This window comes from Mchenga conophoros, linkage group LG6, assembly GCF_057382185.1.
Source record: "Mchenga conophoros isolate Kocher_MC1m ecotype Shallow Benthic linkage group LG6, M_conophoros_male_GT1.1, whole genome shotgun sequence".
NCBI classification, from domain to species: domain Eukaryota; kingdom Metazoa; phylum Chordata; class Actinopteri; order Cichliformes; family Cichlidae; genus Mchenga; species Mchenga conophoros.
Window position 1 is genome coordinate 38,904,778 of NC_140531.1, and position 26,733 is coordinate 38,931,510.

Sequence of the window (26,733 nt, forward strand, 5' to 3'; positions counted from 1 at the left end):
TATGAGAGTATTGATGTGTTTCATAAGCTACCTGTGAAGCATTTTGGTCTTACACAAGCAGCTTTTAGCAAAACACAAAAATGAATAAAGGAAAAAAATCTCTAAAGTAAGCAAAACTTCTACTTGGGAATTTGCTGCATTTCTGCAGTTCATTAATCCTCGATTGTATTCTCCGCATCCATCCAAGTGATGTAAATTGTGTCATCAGCTTGAGACCTGATTCCTGAGAGTCATTCCTGTTATGCTTCTTTGAGGTTAGATTGATGCACAGTTCAGTACAGAAATGATATATACTGAATATAATCAGCCCGGAATGCAGGCCAACACAGAAAATGTCCAACTTTCTGGACATTTCTCAGCTGTTCTAACTGCATTAAAGTGAAGTTGGTAACACATTTGCCTAACATGTGGAAGACCTCTAGTTTGAAACTTGGGAGGAAACATAGGTCCCTGGGAGTGTTGTGTCAGTACGGGCATCTGGCATAAAAATCTGTGCCATATGAAAATATGAAAATTCATCCTCTGTGACGACCTGTTGTGAATAAGGCTGCAGCTGAAAGAAGCTTCTAAGTAAAATGACAACTGCCTTGCCAGCTAAAGTTATTGGGCCTAGATGCTCTGTGGTGGTCGCACAAGATAGATTAACTCTCTGTGGTGTTATTATGAAATACAGCAAGCAGTTTATCCGGTGGTTGGCAGTCTTCATTGTTACAAGCGTCTCTGTGAAGCTTAAATTCAGAAGCACAGAGGTTTCCAAATAGCACAGAGAGAGAAACAGCTGCTTCTATTTCATTTTTTCAGTTTTCTAGCGACACCTAGCACCTCAAAGACTCCAGAAAATCAAGCTTTGTTGGCCTGTTGATGCCATTTCATGCAAGCAATGAGCAATGCAGCAACCACAGCTGTGGCTTCCTGGTCTTGCTGTAATTGGGGCAAACTTACAGTTACAAAGTAAACCTTACAAATGGAACAAATGCACTATCATAAGTTAACTTCATCGGAAGGTAAAGGCGACTTCCTTTTCAAGCCAAATAGCATTCAGCAGTAAACTGCTTGTTAGTTTAGCTTAGTTATTATGGCTATACACAAATTGTTTGGTATTTAAAATGTTTGGTACTCAAAATGGTACCAAACCCCATCCGTATAAAATTTATGGTGGCAATGGCCCATAAAGTCTCGAATGATCATTTTCAGTTTGCTTTTCGTATTCTGATTAAAAAATATGTTATGTAGAAAACTTGCAAGGTGCGAGCCTGAGCTAATGTCCTTTTGGTTTCTCCTCAGGTGCGACCATCTTCATCAGGCCCTCAGTTTGCCACCACTGCCAATGGGACGCCTCCTCAGCAACCTTTGCAGCAGTCTCCAGCCGTTGCTATGGCATCAGGTTCGCCATTGCACAACTGCGTGGCTCGCTCCCCTCAGACTCCAACCCAAGCTCAGACACAAGCAGTCTCTAGGCCTGGGAATGGATACATGATGAACCCGGGGCCAGGAGTCAGTCAGGCGGGCACTGGACCTGGAGCAGCGGGGATACCGCCTGGAAGTCAGTCTGTAGGACCAGTAACGCCTGAGCTTTCCCATGCAGAGCAGCTGAAAGCATTTGCTCAGCAGCGTAATAAAATGATGCAGAAGCAGCAGCAGCAGCAAGCAGCTAACTGGTCACCTGCAGCCGCTCCAACCAGTCCCTATAACTCCGCTCACTTTAACCACGACAAACCCAACAGCCCCATGATGTATCCACCGCAAGCCTTTAATACACCACAGGGCCCTCTAGTGGGTGGCATGGCCCCCAACAACGGTCCCAAAGCCCCCATGAACAACTACCTCCCTCACAACCACATGGGCATGATGGGCCAGCAGCAGCCAAACAGCATAAACCAGAACGCCCTGTCCAAACAGCAGCAACAGCAGCAGCAAACAGCAGGCATGTTGTCCTACAGCAACACCAAACCGCTGAGTCACTTCAGTGGCAGCGGGGTGGATCACATAGGTCAGAGAATGACCCCGCCCATGCCAGGGAACAGTCAGGTCAAGAACCCCATGATGCCACCTTATATGGGCGGTGCGGGAGGTGGTGGCCAGGGTCCGGGGCCGGGTCAGACGCAAGGGCCAATCCCAGGACAGACAGCTCACCTGAGTGAAGAGCAGAAGAGGATGTTACTGATGAAACAGAAAGTGTTGAACCAGAACATGCCCTACAACACCATGCAGCCTCATGGACAGGTAAGGGGACAGCTTGGCGTTGTTGGTCTTAAGAACATGGAGGTTGAATTATTTCCAAAGCAGTTCATGTGCAGTCAGTACTGTTGCTTAAACTTAAGTCCAGAGTGTTTCCACCATCTGCAGGTTGTGTGATTTGGAGAGTGGATGAATATTTGGACTGTCAGTGAATATCTGAGTCCAGTGTTTCTGGTTCTGTTTTCTGCCTTTATAATAATTCAGTTCTGTAAATAATGAACTTTATACACCGCCTCCCTCATTATTCTTGTGTTGAACTGCAGTTGAGAGTCTTACCATATATGACTAGCAAATGTACCACCAAGGAGACCTGGCATTGACTGGTTGATATTAAGTACTGTATATAAGTCAATGAGAAGTTTCTGACCCAATGCAAGACCCCGGAGTCCAGGCTAGGTAAGCTAGTTGAAGAGCTATTGGACTGGTCTGTTAAAGTGTTTGTGGCTTTGATTATGAGAGCATGTTAGGGAGAGAGGGAGGTTACAATAGACTGCATAAGAAAGATGTACATCGTCACCCATCGCTTTGGAAAGTCATGTTTTTGAGTACTGAGCTGAGGCATTTCATGAATGCGGGCAGATCTGACTGTGACACTCCAGCTCATTTGATAGCGACGGACATATCAGTTATCAGTTAAGCGTTTTCTCAAGTGAGTTGTGGAATTTTATTCTTTAATACAGCACACTTTTTTTTGCAAGCAGACAAATCGCCCCCTGCTGGTCATTAGAAACGTGCTTCTGCATTGGCTACCATACCTGGAAGCTACAGCCATCTTTTTCATACAGTCTGTGTGTCTGGGAAAATTCAACCTATGACCTTCTGCTCATCCTTTGAATAAGAGCTAAATAAACTCCCCGTGCACTGGAGGTTTCCTATAAAATTCATTTGGACCCCATTTTTAAGCAGAATGCCCAAAAAATGCCCCCCAAAATAGAGGAGCTAAGAGTGTTTGACCAGTTGCTTGGGACGTACTGCAGAACATGGATTGCTGTTTTAAAAAAAGCCTTCCAGAGGTGCAGCCAGGGAAGGTAAAATGGCGGTAGTTGCCCCAGCAACAAGCCAGGGCTGGGAATAGGCATAGGAAAATGGCCTGTCGAGAGTGTATTGATGCCTCTGCAACACTAGCAGCACTGATAGCCTCCCCCCACCTCCTCCCCTCAGACACACAAGCGCGCACACACCACAGCAAGCACCACAGCTAAACGGCTCCTTAGCTCATATCCCCAATCTGTCACAGCTGACTGATGGCTGAGATTGGACCACTAAGCCAAGCTAGCTGCTGTCATTACCGAAAGCCCACCTCGGGCAGTTTGTTTCCTGAGCCCGGCGATCAGCACAGCCCACTCTGAATGCTCCAGCGGTTCAGCCAGGTGTCAGGTGTCCTTAATAATCCACCGGACGGAGGACGTTTGAGTGTGGGTGGACTCTATCTTAACAAATGTTCACATACTCGAGTGAAACCTCACACTTGTGTGGCTCTGGCGCTCCTCATTATCTCAGGGCTGATGTGCGGTTATCAATAGAAATTGCGTGTGCGAGTGCTTGTTGATGGCGCACTTTACGTCTCTGTCTGTCTCCTTCTGCTCGCCATGTCCTGATGATACAGCTACAGTCAGTCAGTCACCTCCTCCTCCCCTCTGGTGATCTCTGCGTCTCCTGTCCTGCTCCTCCTCCTTCCTCCCCCTCTCCTCCCTCGTTCTCTGCCAGAGACACTCAGCACCAATAAAGGAGCAGATTTATTAATATGAGGCCTTTGTGGCTGCTGCCTGGAGCGCTGTGTGTTTGTGTGCGTGAGTGGGTCAATGCACATGTATGTTTGAGTGTGTTGCATAGATTTTTTTGAGGGGGGACGGGTGTAAGGGGAGGGTGGAGAGATTTATTTGAGTGAGCAGAGGAGAGTTGGAGACCAGGAAGAGAGCGGGAGAGAGAGAGGAGAAAGGCAAATGCAGAAAGCGAAAGATTTATTATGGAGGGAGGATGGAGCATATTACAAAGAAAGTCAAGGGCCTGGAAAGAGAGAAATAAGTGAGCAATGCCGAGTGGAGTGTCTGAAATGCAAAATATTCACTTATCTACACGCGTGCAGCCCGACTGCATTGACTGTAATTAGCGAGTTTTATTTTTAGTGACACGTCTCAAATAAAATCAGCACAATCAACTATAAAACGTTAAAACGTGGGACAAATATGTCATTTATTCTTTTTTTTTTTACTAGGTGTAGCACTTGAAGGGAAATTTCACAGATTTCAGACACCGAGATCACTTCTTAGGTCATTTATAACGCTGCTCAGCCTGTGAAAGCAACATATAATTGGTCTCTCATGATTTCTCCAAACCTATCAAAGTGCAAAACAAAATCTCAAGAATAGCTTAACTGTAATCAGTGTTACTGAGGTGGGTCGTATTAGATTTAATGCCAATTGGCAATATTGTTGTGCCAGTTAAAAAAAAAATGTCTAGTAATCTCAGTTTCTTAGTTTTGGACTTTCCAACCATCTGTGCCCAAACTGTAGGCCCAGTGGATAAAAAGCTGCAAAATTCCTTCAGCATGTCATGGTGAGAACTCTTGAAAATAATTACAGCATATGCCAAAAACAACAAATTAATAGTCCTGGAAAAAAGATCGCAGCTTATCTCCCCTACTATGAATCTGAACGGGGTATTAAATGCACATGCTCTTTATGGGAAAGACAGATAATAAGCGGTGTTTATTATAATTATTGCTTTCAGGTGTATTCGGTAGTTTTCCCACTGCAAAGCCAGCATATTGCTGAGTAACCAGTTGCATTATTAGTAGCAGCTTCATCGCTGCTTATCCTTTATTTGTCCCGCACAGCTAATGCAGAGATCACGTGATGATTAGCTACTTGTTTCTTTGCACCAGTATTAGTATTTCCTCTGTGTTAAATGCAAAATATCATCCTGTTCTTGGAGTTCTTTAAAGATGATTGTGTCTGACGTATTCAGATAAACCACAGTGTGTTAAATCTGCTGATGACTGTCAAAGCTTGATAAGGAAGAGGTTAAGGAGAGCTGAAGTGAAACCAAAACATCTGGGTTCTGCTCCAGAAGAAAAGCTCTTTTAAAATCCCACTGACACTTACAGCAAGGCTACAGAGCAGGGCACCGAATACACAGAAGATTTCTGAGTTTAGATCCAGAAAGATGGAAAAACCAAAACAAGTAACCAACACTGAAGTGTCCATCAGTCTTAGCTGATGATAGCTGAGTCGTAGCTCAGTTTTTAACTGTAATCTGTAACTTTTTTCAAATTATGATGTGAAGTAAAGAGGAGGTTTGGCTTAGAATTTGAGGAGAAATCTATAATAAAAGACCATTGAAAGAAATGCTAAATAGGATCTTATGACTTCATCAATCGGCAAACTTATGATCCAAAACGCTTGGGGTAAATTGGGCAGTGTGTATATCAGCTTGGATGAAGTATGAAGCTTCTTGCGGTCGACTTCTCGGTGCTGGAGAAATCGGCTGGTGAAAGCACGGATGGATGATCGGTTAAGAGAAGCTCAAAAAACTGCAAGGCTTGTGGAGTAAGGCCACGGTCTCGTGTTTGTGTTTGTGTAGCTCTATGGCCACGTAGGGAGAGCGATTTTAACCCGTTCAGAGAATCCCGTGAGTTCTCCAAAAAGGCAACAACACATTTTGCGGCCTGGTGGCCATGACAATAAGCGTAAGTTGAATGCTGATTGGTTGAAAGTTCACTTGCACAGGAAAGGTAGCCACAGCGGAGTTCACCGCAAAGAGGAAGAAGCACCAAAATACACCAAAGATCAAAAATGCTCAGACAGTGACTCTGCTTCTCATCCATGGACCGTTTTCAGTTTTCTTACTTTTAGTTCTTTACTAAGAAGTTCTTAGCCTCAATGAGAGAACGTTTTTTTAATGCTTCCCCCATGTGAGAGTACCCAGGTACAACAGCATGCAAGGCCTGGGTAGCAACTTTTCTTTGCCTTTTACCATGATGGGACCTTTAGTGAAACTCACCATGAATCAACAGCACAGTGTGAGGAATGGAAATTTCCTCACACTTTCCTTTTACATAGCGCTAAACGATTGGAGAATTTTCTTTATGTCAAACATTGCGGTTGTCTGATCATTCCCCTGACGAGCCAATCATCTGCTTTATAAGAGCACCATGGGACACAGACCAGCAGACGTTCAGTTTTTGACACAACCTTGTTTGTTAGCGTTCTTGATCGAGTTGTTACCAAAGACCTTATTTTAAGGCTAAGCCACCAAATTATTTTAAGCTTTTTGTTTAAATGCTCTGACTGGATGCACGTTGTTCGTTATAGTGTTCCCCTGCTTTGCAAATATTGCTTGAGCTTCATTTTCAGATCCTCTCTCAGTTGCTGAATTAGAGGTGCCGGTGGTTGTTGACTTAAATTATGCCCAGTTAATGAAGTTCTGTTACTTTACAAGTATAAGTGTCCTCGAGTGTTCAAATACTTTAATTATGTTTAATTGGTAGAAATACTCCTTCTTAATGTCTGTTTGCTGCAGGGTTTGTATTCACTTGAAAAATCGGTAAAAACGTGCGTTTGTATTTGTGATGGGAGTCTCTCTTTTTTTCGTTCCTAGCCGTTATTCTCTTTGTCTGCGTTGGTGTGGATGCTAGCCTTTAGCTTGGTGTGTGTTTGTGTGCCTGTGTTGGCTCACAGGTGGTGCTTAAGCATCACCGTCTCCCTGCTCCGTCCTCCCTCTCTCCCTCTCTCTGTTTCTGTGTGTAGGCTAATCCAGTTAGCAGCTGCTCGGGGAAACTTCAGCCTCGCTCCTCAAAAGCTCGTTAGTCAAGCTTTAATTGTTGCTCCCTCGCTTTGCATATCGCCATGACACTAATTTATGCCCGTTGTCGCGGTTACCGTCGCCACGGTGGTGGATCTCTCAGTGGAAGCAGCAAGTGGGGGGAAGCAAAGGCGTGTGCTTGATGCTTGTGTGGATGTCTGCATGTGGTGGATGACGCGGCTGTCTCAGTGTGTGTGTGTGTGAGAGAGAGAGAGAGAGAGAGAGAGAGAGAGAGAGAGGCGGATGTGGCTTGTTGCACAGAAGTGTGTGCAGCTGTGTGAAGCCAGCAGCTCGTGGGCGGATCTCTGGGGTTATCTGAGTAATGATTGGATGAGAGTGGATTGACAGGCGTTGGCCTCAGAGGAGAGCTTCTACTGATGAATTTGAGCGGGAGGTTTGACTGTGTGTATGTGTGAACGAGTGTAGGAGATCACGGCGTCACACACCAACCGAGGTGCACGAAGGAGCCTGCTGATGGCCCCGTGAGTCACGACAGCAACCCACTCTCAGATGCACACACATGTATGCACGCACTCAGCAGCGTACACAGGGTTTGAAAAACACCCACAGGCATGCACACTCTGATAAATCCTTTCCTGCTTCTTACTTTCTCCACCCCTCTATTTCCAGAGGTAAAGCCTCTCTGTCTTCTTTTTTCATCCCTTTCTTCATCCTCCTACGGAGGACATCCACAAAGCTGCAAACTTAAAACACACACACACTTTTTAAGTACACCCAACTAGAGCCCAGAATTTCAGGGACTGGGTCCTAAGTGTAGATTCCAAGGACAATGCACGAAATGCATCTCCACCCTTATTTACAGCTCATGGTTTTGTCCCCTCATGGTTTTGATAATAAGTGATAAGCAGGGAGTTCACTTAAATGAAAGAGAATTTATTCACCGTAACCTAACCAAGAGACAAATATCACCAGTACGTTGATACAACGTGGAGTGAATTAGAGAGACTGAGCAGCTCACCTGGGATAGCTTTTATAGCCTGGAAGATTCAGGTGAGCTGCGTTAGGTGAGGATCCTTCCATGCCAGTCAATTATCAGTCACAGCAGGACAGCACTTTCTTGACACACCCTCATCTGTCTCATCTAGGGTTAGAAAACCTGCAGCATTAGTGGAAATGACATTTATATAAAAGTTTTCTAGTCTTATTGACCCTTCATTCATACAGTGCTTTCATCTACAAACATTCAGCACTTGATCTAACTCACATCCGCGGCTAATTCACAGCCACTCGTGGATATCGTTGGACCGGGGAAGAAGCTAGAGTTTGGTTTTGAACATTAGCATGGGATTGCTTAAACTTTAAATCTTCCTGAAAATTATCAGCAGTTAAAGGTAAGGAGCAGATAAATTAAAATGGACGGATTTATCACTGACTTCACTGGGTGATATGTGCACATTTAAGCAGGAGAAATGATCCCAGAATTGTCTGAAGCCAGACAAACACAAAATAGGACCGAAATCGTGCCTGTATGTGTGCTGACTTATGTGCATGGGTAATATTAAATGAGAAAACCTGAAAGTAATTATTTGAAATAATAAGCCTCGGTGGATTATATTCCACCCTATTTTCAACTGTTTTCTGGTACCTAAAAGTGAAATGACATTTTCACTATGCGCCGAAGCAGGAGAGGCATAAAGTGCTGCAAAAACATTTACCATAATTAAATATCTGAAGCTCCCCAAAACCTCCCACTCAGTGTGTCTACACACCCTCCACTGCTCAGTCAAGACTCAAGCCCATGCACTGTAAATATTATCAGCTGATTTTATGACAGTCAGCTTCTATGTTCAGTCACTCTGAGAGCATTTTTCCTCAAACATGTGTCACAGAAACAAGAACAGCTGTGTCTTTGAAATTCAAATCTGAGCAGGAAAAAAATGTTCTAAATTCAGAAATCAGAGTACTAATGTGCAGTAGACTGTGGCTCCAGCAGGGGATGTTTGCAGAATCACTTGTGTATTTCAGTGGGTGCCAAAGTGGGTAATGCACCATGATGGGATGCCTCAAGGATGCCCAAAGATTTGTTCCTGTGCATGAAATTTAACGTGAACAAAACAAATAAAAATCCACACGATCATTTTGCAAACGTGTTTTTTTAATTCTTTGACTATTATAGGTTTTAATAATTAATAATAACAGCATAAAACGAAGAATTATACATTTTTTTCCTTTTACAACAGTAGGGTTTGTTTCCAGAGAGGAGTTTCTCTGTGTGCTCACATAGTGAGGCATAGTGCATAGGGAGTGCTAAAAATAAAAGCACATATATGTCTCTCACACACACACACACACACACACACACACACACACACACACACACACACACACACACAAATACATTCATGTCCCAGCTACACTTAAGAAGAAAATTCTAAATGACAGTTAAAATGGCAAATAAAAATATCAAAGAAACAAGCACAGAAGTTGTGTATGATCTCCAAAAAATTGAAAATAAAGCGAATATTTTTTGTAAGTAAGATCAGTAAAAACAAGTCATTTTAACTGCCTTTCCCTGCAAAAGCTCAGTTTAAGTCAGTAATTTTCAGCAATATTTTTTTTCTCTATATGGGCTCAGTGAGAGTGGATACCTGTGGATACATTTTGCACACATAGAAGCCCTGCCCATTTTCTGTTCTAACCCTCCGTTTGAAGTGGACAGCCAATCAGAAGTAATTTACCTTGAAGTGTCAGAAAGGGAGCTGAAACGGCTTCTTTTAGACAGAAAACAAACTGAGCATCAGGTCACACGACGCCACTCGAGTAGAGTCCATAAACAAATACCGAGCTGGAAATGAGCAAAATTCAGAATGTATCGTATATTAGTATATATTGGAACTGTTTTTTAAATAATTATCAGCAATGCTCAAAAACTAAGAAATGCATTAGGGGATATATCTGTGTTAACGTTTTTTATTGTCAATCCATATCGAATATCAAATATCCGCTGGGCTCTGCTGCAAACCTCATGTTGAAACATGGAGGAAAGGACAGCACAACCCCGGACCAAGTAATTTCTCTCCATTTATTCCCAGGAGCAGCCGATATTACCTTCCCTCCGCCCCTCCCTCCTTCTCTCACATACACACATCTCCTGCTCGCTCTGTAACCCCCCCACCTCCACACACACACACACACACACACACACACGTTGTCTGAGTCGCCACACACATGCACACCCCTCCATCTCCCTCTCTGTCTCTCAGGCACACGTGTCAGGGCTTGAGTTGAGCTGCTCTCAGATCCTGTAGAGAGAAGATGGGTGGAGGGGTGGAGGTTGTGAAGAGGTGTTTGGGTGAAGCAGAGGGGTGGGTGGGTGGAGACTGTTCTGGTGTGTATTAGCTCTCTCTGTCTCCTCTGAGATGCTTCTTGTTAAGACAAACACCAGACAAACAGCTCTCTCTGTGTTGCCACTGTCCATTTCCCCCCCTCCTATTTTCTGACTTTGCTTCCTCTCTCCTGCTGTCACCTCTCCTCTTCCTCCTCCTCCCTCCCTTCGCCTCTCCTTGCTCGCCTCCTTAACCACTCCACCTCTCCTGTGCTTAGAGAGGGCTGTTAGCGCCGAGCTCCACTTCACTACTCCCGATCAATATTGTGTGTGCGTTTGTGTGTCACTGCTTGTGTATATTCCTGATGTATACTGTATGTATGTGGCTTGCTGTGTTTGCGACTTTAATTTAAAATTGTGTGTGTGTGATACAGAGTAAATATGCATGAAAGCGAGTTTATTATGCAAATTCCCGGAGATAAGAGAGGCCACGTGTGTGTGTGTGTGTGTGTGTGTGTGTGTGTGTGTGTGTGTGTGTGTGTGTGTGTGAGGGAGCAGCATCTGTAGCAGCAGGAGAGAAAACGATTCCCAGGGACCTCCCCCCTCCCCAAACACACACCACCACTGCCAAAAGTGTTTGGTTCAGTTTGTCAGCGCCAGAGAAAACACAGTGAGACAGACCATCTCCACCCATTCGACACGCCCTGGGGGTGTGAATACAGGGTTGGAGAGGAAATATCAATACTCACCTCCACCAACAGGCTTTTTAAGGGGATGTGACTCCATAGAGTTCCTATGTGTGTGTCTGTAATCAAGCACTCTCTAATATTAACCTCATCTGCAATATTGACCTGCAGGCCTCACCTTGGAGCAAACAGGTCATGACACAATGAGTCTGTGTGCTGTCTGAGTGTGTGTGTGCGTGCTTGCGCCCGTGCATCTGTGGAAGAGCAGTCGCAGCCGAGCATGTGCACATGTGTTCATGGGACGGCGGAGAGTGAGGGGTAGTAGTGATGGTGGGGGTCATTCTTATGCAGTGTCTGTGGGCCAAAGAGAGGGAGATGCAGTCAGAAGGCTGCATACTAAACAGACTGCTGTCACCCCGCCAGGACCTCACACACACACACACACACACACACACACACACACACACACACACACACACACACACACACAGAAGTCAATGCATGCTTGGGTGCCCTACCTCTTATATGCACACGCTCATAAACGGCACACACACACACACTCCCCTCATGCCAGCTCAAACTTTGGCTGCCTTGCTCGGCTGCCGGTTGCCACGGCAACCGTTGCCCACAGCACTTTGCAGCCCAAATCAATGGCAGCTCCGAGACGAGGCTCGCTTGTGCGGTGCGTCTGTGCGTTCGCACATGCGACAGTCTGTCTCCGTCCAAATGTTTGCGGCTATAAGCAGGTTGTACTTGTTGTATGGTTTGTGATAAATACGGCATAAGGCTCAGCTGCAGATTGCATTAACAGTGCGCTATCAGTGTTGCACAAACTGGATTTGAGCCCAGAATAAACAGAATGCCTTTTTTTCCCCCCAGACATGTTGAGAGAGGTTGGTGGGAAAACTGCTGGCTCTTAGGGGGAGAGCGAGCGGGTCAGCGGTTTAGTTTAGAGCAATAATAATGTGTTTGTCCCAACTTGCTAATCACCTTGTTTGTGTGTTGATGGCTCCAAATGTGGCCGCCATGCCAAGTGACACATACACACCAAGACAAATGTGAGGGGACGACACAGATGTGACCCCGCCCTTGTCCCTAAAATGCACTCCATCCGCCCCATCTGCTCAGTCAGATGCTAACACACACACTCACACACACACGCACACACACACACGTTGCCACTTACCATCAACAGCACTGTTTGATGACATGCTCGAGCAGGTATACGCTTTCACGCACACACAACAAAAGCAGACAGTCTTGTAAAGTCATACGGTTCGCCCACGTGTGTCTATCCCCCCCCTCCACGCGCACACACACACACACACACACACCAGCCCACCCCTCCGCCTCCTCCCACAGGTATCTCGCTCCTCGGTGTGGGCTGACAGAATCGAGAAGGGAAAAGTGAAACAGAAAGGGGAAAGCAGACAGGGGGAGGTGCAGTAAGGCTCTTTGAGGATTAGGTTGAGAATTTTGACTCTGTTTTACAGAGGAGGGAGGAGGAGGAGGTAGCGATGGTGGTGGAAGCGGCGGAAGGGGGTAGATCGACTCCTCGGAGCAATTTACCTCAAACGGCTCCGACACAGCTAATCCGCTCTTAAAGGAGCCTAATCCAACAGACTTGTACCTGATACTGAGAAGAGAGAGAAAGGAGAGTGGCAGAAGGAAGACAGGAAAACTGAGAGAAAAAGGCGGGAGGCTGTGGGAGAAGCATAAGTACAGAGAGAGAGCTGTGTGTGCTGCTTGTATACTCCAGACAAAATCACATTTACTGTCTTTAGATGGACAAAATGGCTAATTTCTAATTAAAAAATAAAACAATGTTGAACTCAATTACTCCTAGAGTGGGTAGTATCTTTCACCTCAGGGGTCTTAAGCCTCATGATTTAGTTTTACTTCAGTTTTTTGAGGAACTTCCAAGTCTGCCTGCTAATAGAAGTATAACCTGGATTATGCTCTGTTGCATTCCTGTTATTCCTGTTACTTTGAAGTCTACCACTTGGTGTAGTTGGTACATTTATAATGCAAATGCTTTGCGGTTGAGTCCACTCTTCACAAAACACAGATACGTAGGCATCCGCTCAAACTCTCACACTCACCGTCTGATGACGAAAGTACAATCCAGGGTTTAGTTTTTCAAACATTAGCATTAAAGGCAAGCTAACCAGCAGGTATGACTCTTGAGATTAAGGCTGTCCTTGTACAGATAGGCAGGATTACGTTTTCAGATGGTCGAGAAAACCAAGCGAAAAACATGAAAATCCAAGAATAAGGATGCACCCATCTGATATTGGTATCGGATATCAGTCTCCAAAACCTGGATCGGATATCACTCACAATGTGCCAGTGTATGGCACTGTGTGCTAGCAGCAGAGCTATAGTAGCATGGATCAAGCTAACAGCATAGCTTCAGCAGTTTTAGAGTTTATTTTAGAGAGTCTGACCAATTCTACCCAATATTATTTGCCAGAATCAGGTATTTGCCGATCTATTGGTGTCTGCGCTTATAACGGCAGGTTAATACCAAGTTAAAAAGTAAAGAAGAGCTGCAAGGAACACCTGCTAACCATGGTATGCTTGTTGATGTTGCACAGTAGGGCTGCCACAAACGATTATTTTGATAGTCGACTAGTCACCGATTATTTTTGCGATTAGTCAACTAATCAGATCATCATCCATTAGACGTAAAACTACAGCTTATTGCACCAGCAGCATCTGCTCTTATATAACTATCATTAGCTTACAGCTTTAAGTGTTTAAGGTCTGTGCTAACTAAAAATAAAGACAAGATGATAGTTTATTAAATTTTAATGAAATTTGCAGATTGTTTCGGTGAAGTTTAATAAACTCCTTGCTATCTAAAATATAACAGGACACTGGAGTATATTCTGGAGCATCTCACACTTCTGATAATCAGCTGTCTGCTTGACGTTTATTCAGCTGTGTAAAAACTATAACTTTAATCTCAGACAAACTGATTTACTCAGGAACAAATAAAATACTAAAAAAAAAAAAGCCAAACAATAACATTTTAAGTTATCTAAGTGACTCATATATATTTAACCTGAGTAGCGAAAGACGGTGGTGGGTTTGAAAACGATTTGCGGGGAGTCCGGTGTTCTCAGGGCGCTAGTGAGCCTAGCCCCCGGCTCGCTAACAAGCTAGTGGGTAACAGATGTCTCCGAAAACGTCGGAGCGCTTTTGAAAATATGTGGTGTCCTGATAAACTGAGCAGATATTTGAAGTTTACACAGCTACATTCTCGCCGGAAAATATGTTAAACGTTTATTTTGTGACCCAGAAAGAATAATAAGAGTAACATTAAAACTAACTAGCTGCCGCCATTGTTGGAAACTGCGCTGGGCCGCGCTATGAATTCTGGGACACAGCTGCTGCTTCTTCTTCTTCTTCTTCTTCTTCTTCGGGGTTTAACGGTAGCTGACATCCTTGTACATGCAATGCTGCCATCTTCTGTTTCAGTCCGTTATTACACTCTTAAATCCTTATTCCTGCGTCTTTTGTGATCGTACAAAGTTTCAAACGACGCGTCGACTATTAAATCAGTCGTCGACGATTTTGATAGTCGACGTAATCGTGACTAGTCGACAAATCGTGGCAGCCCTATTGCACAGTTTGTCCACCAGAGTGAAGTTTGCAGCTTCCTGTTTTGCTACACGTATATTTGGATCGCAGCAAAGGCAAAACCAGCTGATCTGCGCTGTCGGCCATTGTTGTAAGCTTAGCAATACAGATGCTAGATTTAAGACTGTTTATTCATTTTATTCATAGCAATTTTTTGTCTCAAAAAAAGCCCACCTAAGGCTGTTGGTTAACCGGGACGCAGTTCTGTCTGTTTGTCGCTATCAGAAGAAACTGAAATCAAACTACATCAAAGTGCAGCACATCTGTCTATTTATGGACAGATGTGATCCAGAACTCGATGTTTTTCTCGCTTTCTTACTCACTCTGTGCTCCTCTGTGAGCTGCAGCACTCTGACTCAGCCTCAGAGAAAGGTTGGAGACACCTGCTGCTTCTAATTTTCTCTCTTACTGACAATTTTATTCAAAAATGTGGTCAAAACCAAGCTGAAACATCTGGGGCTTTGAAATAAAGCCAAAAGTACAAAAAACTGCAGTTCCTCTGATGGCCTCTTGAGGCTGGCTTGAGTCAGTCACCCCAGACTGAACTTTAAGCTTTAAAAAGCACACAATTAAAGTCAGTTTTGGTCTTGTAGTGAATTTCTCCCTGCATCACGACTGCACAGGTTTGAAATCACTCCTGCAAACTTAATAAAGTTCACAGGAGCGATTTCAGAGTTAGGGAGCTGTAGCTGAAGGCTGTCAGCTAATTCATGTCACCTCTCAGCGTTGGGAGCATTTTCAGTCCAAATTTCTGACAAATAATTTGGCTTGCTGTGAGGTTAATTGTGATAACAGACCCGTGCTGCAGCTTTGGTGGTAAAATTAAACATTTTATTTCTATGTTATTTAGCACTGATTAGCAGGTGTGTGTGTGTGTGTGTGTGTGTGTGTGTGTGTGTGTGTGTGTGTGTGTGTGTGTGTGTGTGTGTGTGTGTGTGTGTGTTTGTGTGTGATGAACAATTTGTGGATGAATCTCGCTAACCAAGCTTGCAAGCATACACTGGTAACTTCACCACTTTATCCAAATATTCTTTATGGTGCTAATACAGAGCTAATCAGCTGTAATTGTTTGCACTATTTGGGGCTTTTCAGCTCTCGGTTGAGCTGCAGACAGTGCCATAGTGTCACTGAAAGGTAGAAAAACGCAGAGTTCTGGATGATAAACAGGTTAAAAAAAAAAGTAGTTTAATAGCAAGGAGGAATAGTGAGTCACGTAGTCATAGGACAGTATGACACAGAGAAATGGGCTGCACTGGAAAAAGTAAACTGGATGGGAACTTGGGCAGATAGACTCATGGATTATATGCTTTCACAGGTCAGAGAAGGAATATGGCAGAGTACTGGAAGCTGATTATAGCATGAGATGCTCATGCAAGAGAGTGGGGGGAAAGAGGCGGACACAGTGAGAGTAACCTACATACAGATGTTCAAATTGTTATGAAGTGCGACGGAAGCACAGGCGGAGAGCAGCAGGGACGGAGTAGTGATTGAGGGGGACGGAGATGGAGGAAGCCCTGGTCTCTCATTAGAGCTCTGAGACGGGCTGCGGGCTCAGAAGCACACACACACACACACACACACACACACACACATCGATATGTGCACTTTTTCTTTCTTTCGAGAGGTTTGTTCCTCGTGTGAGGAGGGAGTATCTGCTTCCAGGGTTAGTTTACGTTTCCTGTACTGGTTTGGTCAATACAACAGTAGTGCGCCCTGGTGCACGCTGCATGCTGATGCTTACATTAATGCCTGTGCACAGTTACTCCACATATTCATCGTCTTATAGATGCATTTTTACCTCATGTCTTCCCCTCTCTTCTGCTTCTCCTCATCCTCTCCCTCCCAGGTACCGCCTCCCTCCCCGTGCTGTTTTCTCCTATGTCTTCCTCCTTTCCTCTCCATCCCCCAGCTCCTCTCCCTCTGCTGTGTATATCAAAGAAAAATGAAGCCAAATAAACTTGAACCCCAAGAAGGTGATTGATGGTTGCACAAAGCTCCCTCTCTCCATCTCTTTCCTTTCCACCCTGTCTTTATTCCCACACTCCCTGCCGCCTCCTACTCCTCGCTCCCACTGGTGCTGCGGCTCCTTCTCATTCACACACAGTTTGTATAGTTTGATTAATTATTTGGGTCTGCAGGGTACAGCTACGCTCATGTAAGTCATTTTTATATACTGGAGTGTTTACTGCAAGATGCACGATGATTTCAGATGCTACTGATAATAAAAAAACTTGCTTACTTGGTTAAAGCAGTCATCGGCAATGTTTGCACATAAATAAATGCTCATTTTGAGGCTCTCTGTCACCCACTTACTCAGTCATTAAGGTGGAAATACCCAACATGGATTAACTGAACAGTCAAGAGCGCCACCTACAGCTGTTGCCTGCATAACAAATATGAATTTATTTGAGTTGTACTTGAAATATTCTTTCCAATTCTCTTCATGAAGCATTCAGCTTCCACAGGTTTACGGGCTGATTTGCTTAAAGTGCAGGATTTTTTTTTTCTACAGTAACCTGCAGAAAGAAAAGTTCTGTTACTGCGACACAAGCTTTAAGATCAGAGATACCTGCAGCACCTCAGGGTTTTTTTTATGAGGAACAAAAAGAACTGTAGTGACTGTAGTTCATGTTTAAAAAAAAAAAGCTGCATTATTAATTTGTGAATTGGACTGGAAATATGTGCATTTAAAAAACAAACAAACATTGATATCAGCCCCAAATTAATTATCAGTGTTGTGATAGTTTAACACATCCATGGCGCACATACGGAGGCTTTGCCACTGTGATGCTGCACATTGATTTGTGACGTCCTGCTGTGAAGCCTCAAGCTGTCGGCATCTCGGTGTTTTGATGTGACGAGCGAGGGGTGGATCTGACGGAGAAACCGAGGGATGCTGCACGCAGACTTGTCAGTCACAGAGTGGGCCCACCCTAATCTGTACCATAATTTACCAAAAGAATACCATGCTGGATTCAGTGAGACTTTAAGCTAATAATTTAGAGCATAATCTCATCACCAAAGTGTTCTCTGAGGTCAGAGAGCGAGGGAGCCGGGGGATGCTCTCTTCCTCGTCTTCTATACAATCAGACTTCATTCTGCAACCAGAACCTCCTCATTGAAAGAATGAAGGTTTAAGTGCATTGATAGTAGCTTCATTTGTCAGACCCAGAATCTGCATCATTCTTCTTTTATAAACACAGTTTGAGCACGAACACCGGCACACATGTGCAGAACGTGGACCTTAAACTGTTATCCATGATCATTATTATAGGTACTGTGGATGTTCCTGGGCACTAATTTACTAGCAAGCAAGAGAATAAAAATTTGACCAGCTGACTAGTCTAAAAGTCAGAAAACACTCTGAGCATACTCTAATGGGTGAGATAGACATTGTAAATTTGGCGTTGTGTTTAAAGTGTAAAATGTTGTGTATATTAAACACAGAGTGTCAGATTAGGCCTGTGGATCTGGCTAATGTTAGGAGTACTCTTCCTTTCTTTCTTGCAGGCTAGCATCCACACGCCTGTGCAGGATGTGGTTACACATCTTTGTAGTTGTGTGGTTATACGCCAGTTTGCTCTGACACATAAAACCGCCCATTTTCTACATCAAAGTACTGCAGGACTGTGAACACCTTAGCACACCTGTCACCTGCCTCGCTTCCTCCTGCCTCCTTTACACCTTCACGTCACAGAGAGACAGAGAGAAAGAAGTGACGGGTGGCATCATAACATCAAACAGGTAACTGCTGTTTGTACATTAATAAAATAAAAATAATTTATTTAACCAACTAGTCTTTCTGGTTCCGACTACCAAGAGCACCAACTTTAAAAGATCTAGTCGCACACATCGCCAACAGGGAGCAGATTTAATTTGGAAGTATACAAAAAAAATAAAAAAAATTTGTGCTCCTCTGACCCTATTGGATCAATCAGGCGCTGTATGCTGTGATTGGCTGCTCTCAAATAACTGGCATCTGTCTGGGCATTTGAAAGTTAAATGGGCCGCTTGGATAAGTTTCCTCTTTAATGGTTTTTCTAAATTAGTTTCAAAAACCTCCGAATTGTGACTTTGCACTGATGACTGAGAGCATAAACGTGTTTCAGCAGGTCTCTGTACCAACCCTAAATTGTTAGTAAAAACTAAGAACACGGCCTCACAGGTCGAAGTGACACCATCACAGTGTTCCCTTTGTCCAAGCAACACCTCAGACTTCTACGCTATCACGATTACTGCAAAGCAAACGGCAAATTCACACATTTGAAAAGCTGAAAGTTTTTTAAATTAGAGTTTCATCTCTACTTTACGTTTCATGCCCGACTCTGAGCTCTGAAGGGATTTGTCTTAAAACGCCAGCGTAATCGCAATGAGTGAGTCATACTGAGTCAAAGAGTCCAAATTGTCTATATTTGAATGTATAAAATGTGCAACGTGAGGGGAGTATGTATGTTTTTGACCTTTCTTTGTCCACTCAACCGGAGACGGTCAGGAAACAACCAATCACAGCACAGCGTCCCTCCCACCGAACCAATCAAAACCACTGTTTATTTAACCTTTTTTTCCATTTATAAATTTCTTTGACAAGAGATATGTTACAGGTAGACACAGAACTTTTCATCTCACTTACAACAAATGAATAAAATTATCATCTTAACTGCTCAGCTTATATTATCAAAGGAAAAAAAATATAACAAATGATTGCAAATAATCAATATTTAATTCCAGGCTAATGCGTCAGCAGATCCTGTGTTTGTGTGTGCGAGTGTAATGCATCAGTCCACAGGTTTGTGTGTGTGTGACTGTACTGGCCGAGCCCATCTATCAGTCAGCGTGACAGCTGTGGTGGAGGGAGGCAGCGTTATCAGGCATGGCACAGGACACCTATCAGGGGTCCTATTGTCTCATCCGCCATGATAAGTCACACTGAGAGAAAGATGGAAGAGGTCTGTTGTGGGAAACGGACTACTGTTCTGTTTGCGTAACACAAATGTCTAACGCACAGACACACACTAATGGTGAAAACAGGAGGGGACACATGTTTTATTAGAACTATTTTAGGAAAACATCTGATTTAAAGCTTTTTCTTTGAATGGGGTGAAGAAAAAAACAAAATTTTTGTGTCAAATAAATGTTTGCCTGTTCACGCCGTCCTTGTGAAAGCAGTACTCAAACAAGTGGTGTGCGCACGCGCGAGTTTCATGAGTATGTGTGTATTTGGTCTGCCCCCCCCCCCCCTCCATGTTATTTCTCAATGTTATATCGCTATTTCCCAAGCTTCCTTGCCAGCTTCATTTCCATCTGCACAAATAAACACACACACCCTTAACCAGAAAGATGTGCTGTCACAGTCATTCCAGGATACACACCCACATATTATAACTTTAGGGGGTGACACGGAGACGCAGAGACAGGCAGCTCCAGCGAGCCAGAGATAATTCACTTTAGACAGAGTTGTAATTTTGACAGCGTCAGTCTCAAAGTCTTCACGTTACTCTCCGCTGTGAAAATCCATTCGCCTGTTGTGGGAGGGTTAAAGGTTTAGGATTTCTGCTCTCCTTTCTGCATGTTTAGATTGTTTGTGATTGTTGGATGTATGCGCTCCATTTCAACACGGGCTCGTCCCAGGGCGTCAAATTCTGACGCCGTGTCAGACGACGCAGCACAGGTCCTTTGATGTGGTTGGCAGAACAGACCAACTGCAGCCATGTTTAACTGGGATGGATAACAGTCCTCACGTGGTTAGGAATAGTGCACTTTTTTCTGCATTTTGTTTCGCTGCTTGTTTCGGTTGAAGTCAAGTCGCAGTCGTGGAAACGCTGAAGTTGGGAAAAGCACAGTTCCTCTAGATGCCGCTTGAGGCTGGTTAAGAAGCATATCTGTGGATAGTTTCCTCCATTATAAGAATTTTACTGTGAGTGCTTTTTTTAAGCTACAAACCCCCAGAAACTGGAGTCCATCAGTATCTGTTAGACTCCAGCTCCACAACTTTGTTTGTGCGTGAATATTTTACCGGTTTCTAGATTAATCTTTGACATTTGTGCCTAACTTGTTTCTTTTTGTCTGGTATTTAGCACTAATTAGTAATTTTGTATGTCTGTGTGTTGCACCCACAATTGTGAATGCAGATTTCTAACCAATCTTACCAGCATTAGATGAAAACGGCACACTCTAGTCTTTCATACATTAAAAGTAACCTCTGGCCCCAAAAAATCCAATATGGCGGTGACCAGTCCAAAACCCGTTGGTGATGCCATGGTGGCAAAATCCTTCTTTTATATACAGTCTATAATTACGGTCTGGGGAAAAGGCTGGGTTTGTGTTAAAATACTCTCAACTTTAGTGTGGGCATCCGTACGTGCTGAGTTGGGAGTAAAAGCGCTGTTGCCGGCAGCGTCAAACACTGACACCAAATTACACTGTGAGATTCCAGTGGCTTTGACAAAAACAAACACAAAAAAGGCTGTCCTGGAAACTAGAACACAGTGTGTGTTTCTATAGATAGTTTCACCCTTATCAGTAGTTCCCGTTAAGTTTCTCTGGTTTCCTGGTCTCTTGCACACACACCATCCAACTACCACTTACACATGATCAGCCAGCCACTGACGAGCGGACATGTGTGAGCAACAATTTAACAAAATTTGGCTTGCGTAGGAGATGTGGAGATGAGTCCCAAATAGTACTAACGTTTCAGTTTATCCAGCACTCATACTTCCAAAAAGTCCCGTGGATGGGGACTGCATCAACGAGCACACAGTTAGTCGCCGATGTAATGAGAACTTTTACAGATTAAGCGGCAGGTAACTTTCATTTTATTTTGAAATTTGGGATTTCGGTTAATGTCTTATTTATCAGTCAGCAACACAGATCCAGATATCAGGTCGATATACAGCATCCCTGCTTTAAAGGCCTGGCATTTATCTGGGGACTCTATAAAGGCCTTTCTGTGCTCATATACAGATACCGTATGCCAATAAGCTGAGTGGTGTTAGTCATTACCTTCTTTGCGCCTTTTCTCAGCTCGTGGCAGAGCAGAAACTGCGTTCATGTCTTGGTGCAGGCATGCGGTCACATTATTTAGCTCTACCTGCGAGCGTGCCCTGTGCTGCTGCCACGCTAGAGACATTGAGACGGGCAAAGCAAAGAGTCCTCCCCTTTCTCTGTGCATTTTCTGACCTTCTTCCCTCATCTACCGTCATTTTGTTGAAGGTAAGCACTAAAACACATTGTCATTCTCCTGAGCCCTCCCTCCCCTGCCTCTCCTCCCCCTCTTCCCTCCATCCTCCCTCCCTCCCTCCCTCCCTCCTACTATCCTTTATTGTAGTTTTTGTGCAAGAAAGCAGAAAATCTGCTTACCCCACACACGGGGATGTTTGCCAGTCTCACACAAAGTTCAAACTGCTTGGGAAAGCACAGCATTACCTGCACCATCAACAGCAAACGTGTGTGTGTGTGTACAGTAAACAATACCTGTTCATATTTTGGTGAGGTTGTGTCTCTGCCCCTTGTAAATAGGGACAGATTTTTCTTCCTTGAGGGCACGCACCTTCAAATGGGAACAAGGTGATGTTCTATTAGCACCTTTTACTGAAGAGCTAATTTGTTAATTGACAGTTTAGTGCGGTTCATTTCCTTCGGAAACCCTGCGCAGAGCTCGGTGTTACATAAAGTGCTGCTGAGTCATCTTACCTGCTTCTTTATATTCTATAAAGTTGAGACAAGGAACAAGTTGAACAGGCTCTGAGAACCAGCATGAAACACAGAGTCTGTACAGAGTGTATTTTATGAGGCAATATTGATGTGAAGGAAAAAAGAATCAAACTTTCAAAACTCCTTGGGGTGTATTTTTGTTTATTACACATTCTGCAGCACCTATCAGCAGTGAAAAGGCCAAGAGGGATGGAAAGTAGAAGAGAGCGGTACCCTGAAAAGAAAAGCCACAATAGGCGAACAGCAGCAGAATTTAACGCCAAGCTTCCTAAAATAATCTCAGTGTGTAGAACAGCAAATTCCTCAGCGGTAGAGATTGTATTCTGTCATTGTTAGCAGCGGGAATCCTGCCTGTCAGCACATCGGCGATGGCGAGAGCACCGGACAGCTCCCGTTTCCCCCCCGTGGTCCCAGAATCAGCACCTCGGAGAGCAGCGGCGACGCACACGGGCGCGCGCACACAATATTATAAGCTGCACAGAAAAGCGTGTTGGCGTGGTGCTGCTTGCAAAGAAAAAAAAAAAACATATTCTTTTATTTAAAAAAAAAAAAAAGGCCGACATGCTGTAATGGCTTAAAATTGGAAAATTAGCTCATTAGTGGCGTTTTGTTTCCATCCATCTCCGTCGAACAACTTTTACCTTACTGAAGTGGCGATAATTAACTCTGAAACCGCTTCCTGGTCGACTGTAGTTCTGGTGTGAAAGCAGCTGGCGTGTTAATGCGGCATAATCACGTAGTGGATTCATGCTCAGGTAGCAAAACAGCAATTATGATCACAGTGTACACTGTCCTGTAGGGGATACAAAGTGTTAGAGTGTGTGCGTCTGTGTGAGTGTGTGTGCGCTGCTAAAGCCATGCTGCAGGGGAAGGGTCGAATGGAAATGCAATAACATACCATGGTGCATGATTGGAAACGTTAATATCCTGCGGTCTGCCTCGCAAACAAGTCAGACGTCATTTATCTTTTTTTTTCCAAGATATCGAGTCATGTTTGGCGAGGGCACCGTGTTCCTTTTTAAAAGTAGAGAGCCAGAGCAAAACAAGTGAAAGTTATCATTCCCGTGTCTCCACAATGTGGACAAAATGTTAAAATCACAGGAGAAAAGCTGGAAATGTGTCAAAAGGTGTTTTTCATGGTGATTATTGAAACAGAAGTCCTAAAGGAAAGATGTCCCCAAAATTTGGGCCCTGAACATACCAGCTACCATGGTAAATGGTAAATGGTAAATGGCCTGTATTTATATAGCGCTTTACTAGTCCCTAAGGACCCCAAAGCGCTTTACATATCCAGTCATCCACCCATTCACGCACACATTCACACACTGGTGATGGTAAGCTACATTGTAGCCACAGCCACCCTGGGGCGCACTGACAGAGGCGAGGCTGCCGGACACTGGCGCCACCGGGCCCTCTGACCACCACCAGTAGGCAACGGGTGAAGTGTCTTGCCCAAGGACACAACGACCGAGACTGTCCAAGCCGGGGTTCGAACCGGGATGAATCTGACGCAGGGCTAACACAGAGAGACATCCGCATTCATAGTAGGATCACCAATTACACCAACTCCAGTACCTACGTATCTTTGGACTGTGGGAAGAAGCTGGAGAACCCACGCAGACATGCGAACAGAAAGACTCAGCTCCCCAGTAGATTCAAACCTGCTTCCTGCTGTGTGATGACACTGTGAGATGGCTGGGTGCCATTTAGGAGAAAATCATATGTCATTTTCAGTTTTGTAATTTAAATGATCATTTTATTTACATTTGTTGACAACAAACCAATGAAACAAAGCCCCTGGATTTTTTCTTTGTGATGTAACAAAGTCAAACCTTTGCCACCCTTTGTGCTCCCCACTCGCTGACGGCACAAAACCAGGGTCAGCTTCAAATCGAGAAAATCTAAATACCTGCATTACATCCTTTAATACATGTGTGGTTATGTAGGCTAATCCTCAGCAGCACAGTTCACTGTTACAGAGCCTAATTCTGCTCCGCAGTAGCCAACATGCTGTTTGGACCATAATAGACTACGGATCATGCTGACAGTACCAGTCAGAAGACTATTTCTGGGCATTAGAGGTTGTATGTTTCTGTTTAGAGAGCAAGCCGACGCGCACACACACACACACACACACACACACAGAGGCATGCAGAGCCACCATCAGTCTTCAGTAACCGTTTGACACCTGGGCTCTTGGCTGACTGCTATATTTTGCGTCACAGAGGTCATTTGGGTCTCTTTTGGACCGTCTTGGACAGTGTCGCATGACAGAAATATATACATCACACACACACACACACCTCAGTGCGTGGATCACAATGTCATCCTTGAAGACCTGAAATAGAAATTTTGCAGCAGCGCCTGCTGACCAGGTGTCACACGGCTGATAAGCACACACGGTGAAGTCAGCAAAAATATACCAAATGTGATCTCGCTTCATTTGGCTTCACATCTCCGCCATTATTCATGGACCAAAAACCACAATATGAATAAAAATGTGGATGCGGTTTCTTTGTTTCCCAATCTGGGAATCCAGCAGATATCATCTGATGTTCTAGCCTCTGGAGACAGAAGCCATTTTTTCACGGCTTCTAGTGGGAATCCAGGCCAAGAATTCCTGTTCCATCCATCAGTCAGTGGTTAGAAATGCAGATAATTGTTTTCCCCTCTTTTGCTCCTGCTATGCCGGGCTTTCATGCCAAAAAGAAAAAAAAACTGCCACATTAACAAGTATTTATTTCTGCTTTTAGGAATAAACTTGAGATTTGGTCAGTAAAATGTTGAAAGCATAGACAGTATGAAAGATGGGTGTAGCTTCCAGGTATGAAAAGTAAAGCCAATGCAGAAGGGCCAGAAGGGGGCGATTCCTCTGGAGGTTCTAGGTGCATAGAAGTCTATCCGATTGTTCAGTCTGACGTCACTAGCCGTGTCTGGACCTAAACTCCGCTGCAGGTCCATATATCAAACGATCACTATGGCATTACTGAGAGTTGAAAAACTGTCTAAAGTCTTTCATCTTTAATAAAATGATCAGCGTTCTGCTCTACCAGGTGTAACAATTGAGTTTAACATCCAGGCATCCATGAAAACGGAATTTATGACATTTAACGGAGTTAGAAGTTAGCAGGGAGTTAGCTCGCTAGCTTCTATCTAAATACAATATAGCATGTCCTGACTGCGGGGTTTTGGAAACAAATTCAAACGTACAGCTCTGTTATCACTTCCAACATAAATGAAGACAGAAAACTAAACAGCAGTGACGTTTGTAGGGTTACTGAAGTTTGGCTAGCTGCTATATAATGATGTGCTACGTGACCGCTAGCGACACAGCTATGTTAGCATAATATAAACAAGCTAACTTTTTTTCCACTCGATAAAAGTTAACGTGAGTGTTCTCAGTGGTCAGGAACAAATGTAATCGCATGGCAGGATGCTGTAAAAGGACCAAACTTCAGCCAGGAGAACAACTGAGATAATCCATCCACAATACGAGGTTAGTCATTCATATACTGCTGCATGGGCTGGGCTGTAGTTAAGGTTTTAAAAACTGAGCTTAAATAAATGATTAGCGGTAATAAAAGCCGAGGGAGGTCAACAGTGATCACTGACTGTTTTAGGAGCTTTTTGAGATCAAATAGAAGAAAATACATAACATTAAACATGTTAACAACACAAAAGCCATATTAAACGCAGACTACTTTAGGCCCAGAAGTAGGATTCGTCGCATCATCACTGAACAACCGGATAGAAAAACAGCCCATGGCTGCCTTTACTCGGTGACCTCTAGTTAACACTTTCCAGTAAATCAGTTTTGTAAATTTGGGTCATTCTCACAGTGAGAAAGGACAATTATACATATATACAAAGTGTGGCCATTGGCTGAGGACTTGTCAGCCAGGTGAGTTTCTTAGTGAGATCGGCACCTCGCTCAACGCATGCAAAACACCCAAGATGGCGAAATGATGGAAATTCTCAGTTTCAAGCTTCACTAACCAACGCGTGAAATCGCTACATTTGTCCTTTATTCTGTCTGTGGTGGAAAGTCCAAAACAAAACTAAAGCTTATCACATACAAAGGAAAAACTGTGTTCGTGAAGTGGAGTAGAGTCTTTAAAATAGCCATACAGTGCAGAAATGGCCAATGGCGACACAGTAAAGACACAGCAAGAGCGCTTTGACCAAAAGCTGCTCAAACATGAATCATAAAGACTGTAAATGGAAACCAGGAAGTTTTCTGTAGCAAAAATCAGGGCTACAGTCTTTTAACCCAAGTATATTCCACCTCATCTCCACGCTGGGAGTGGGCGAGATAACCACCTGCTTGCTACACAATCCTTACATTAAGAAAAAGGCTTTAATGGT

The 26,733-nt window shown here is 43.9% G+C and overlaps 1 protein-coding gene across 1 annotated transcript in view; it reads left to right on the forward strand.

The window, feature by feature from the left end:
• The window catches only part of maml3 (mastermind-like transcriptional coactivator 3), a 134,333-nt gene that overhangs the window by 61,496 nt on the left and 46,104 nt on the right, over positions 1-26,733 (forward strand). Inside the window, exon 3 of the mRNA XM_085277947.1 lies at positions 1,285-2,223. Within this exon, the coding sequence (XP_085134073.1) occupies positions 1,285-2,223 (939 nt within the window). The remainder of the gene's footprint in view (positions 1-1,284; positions 2,224-26,733) is intronic.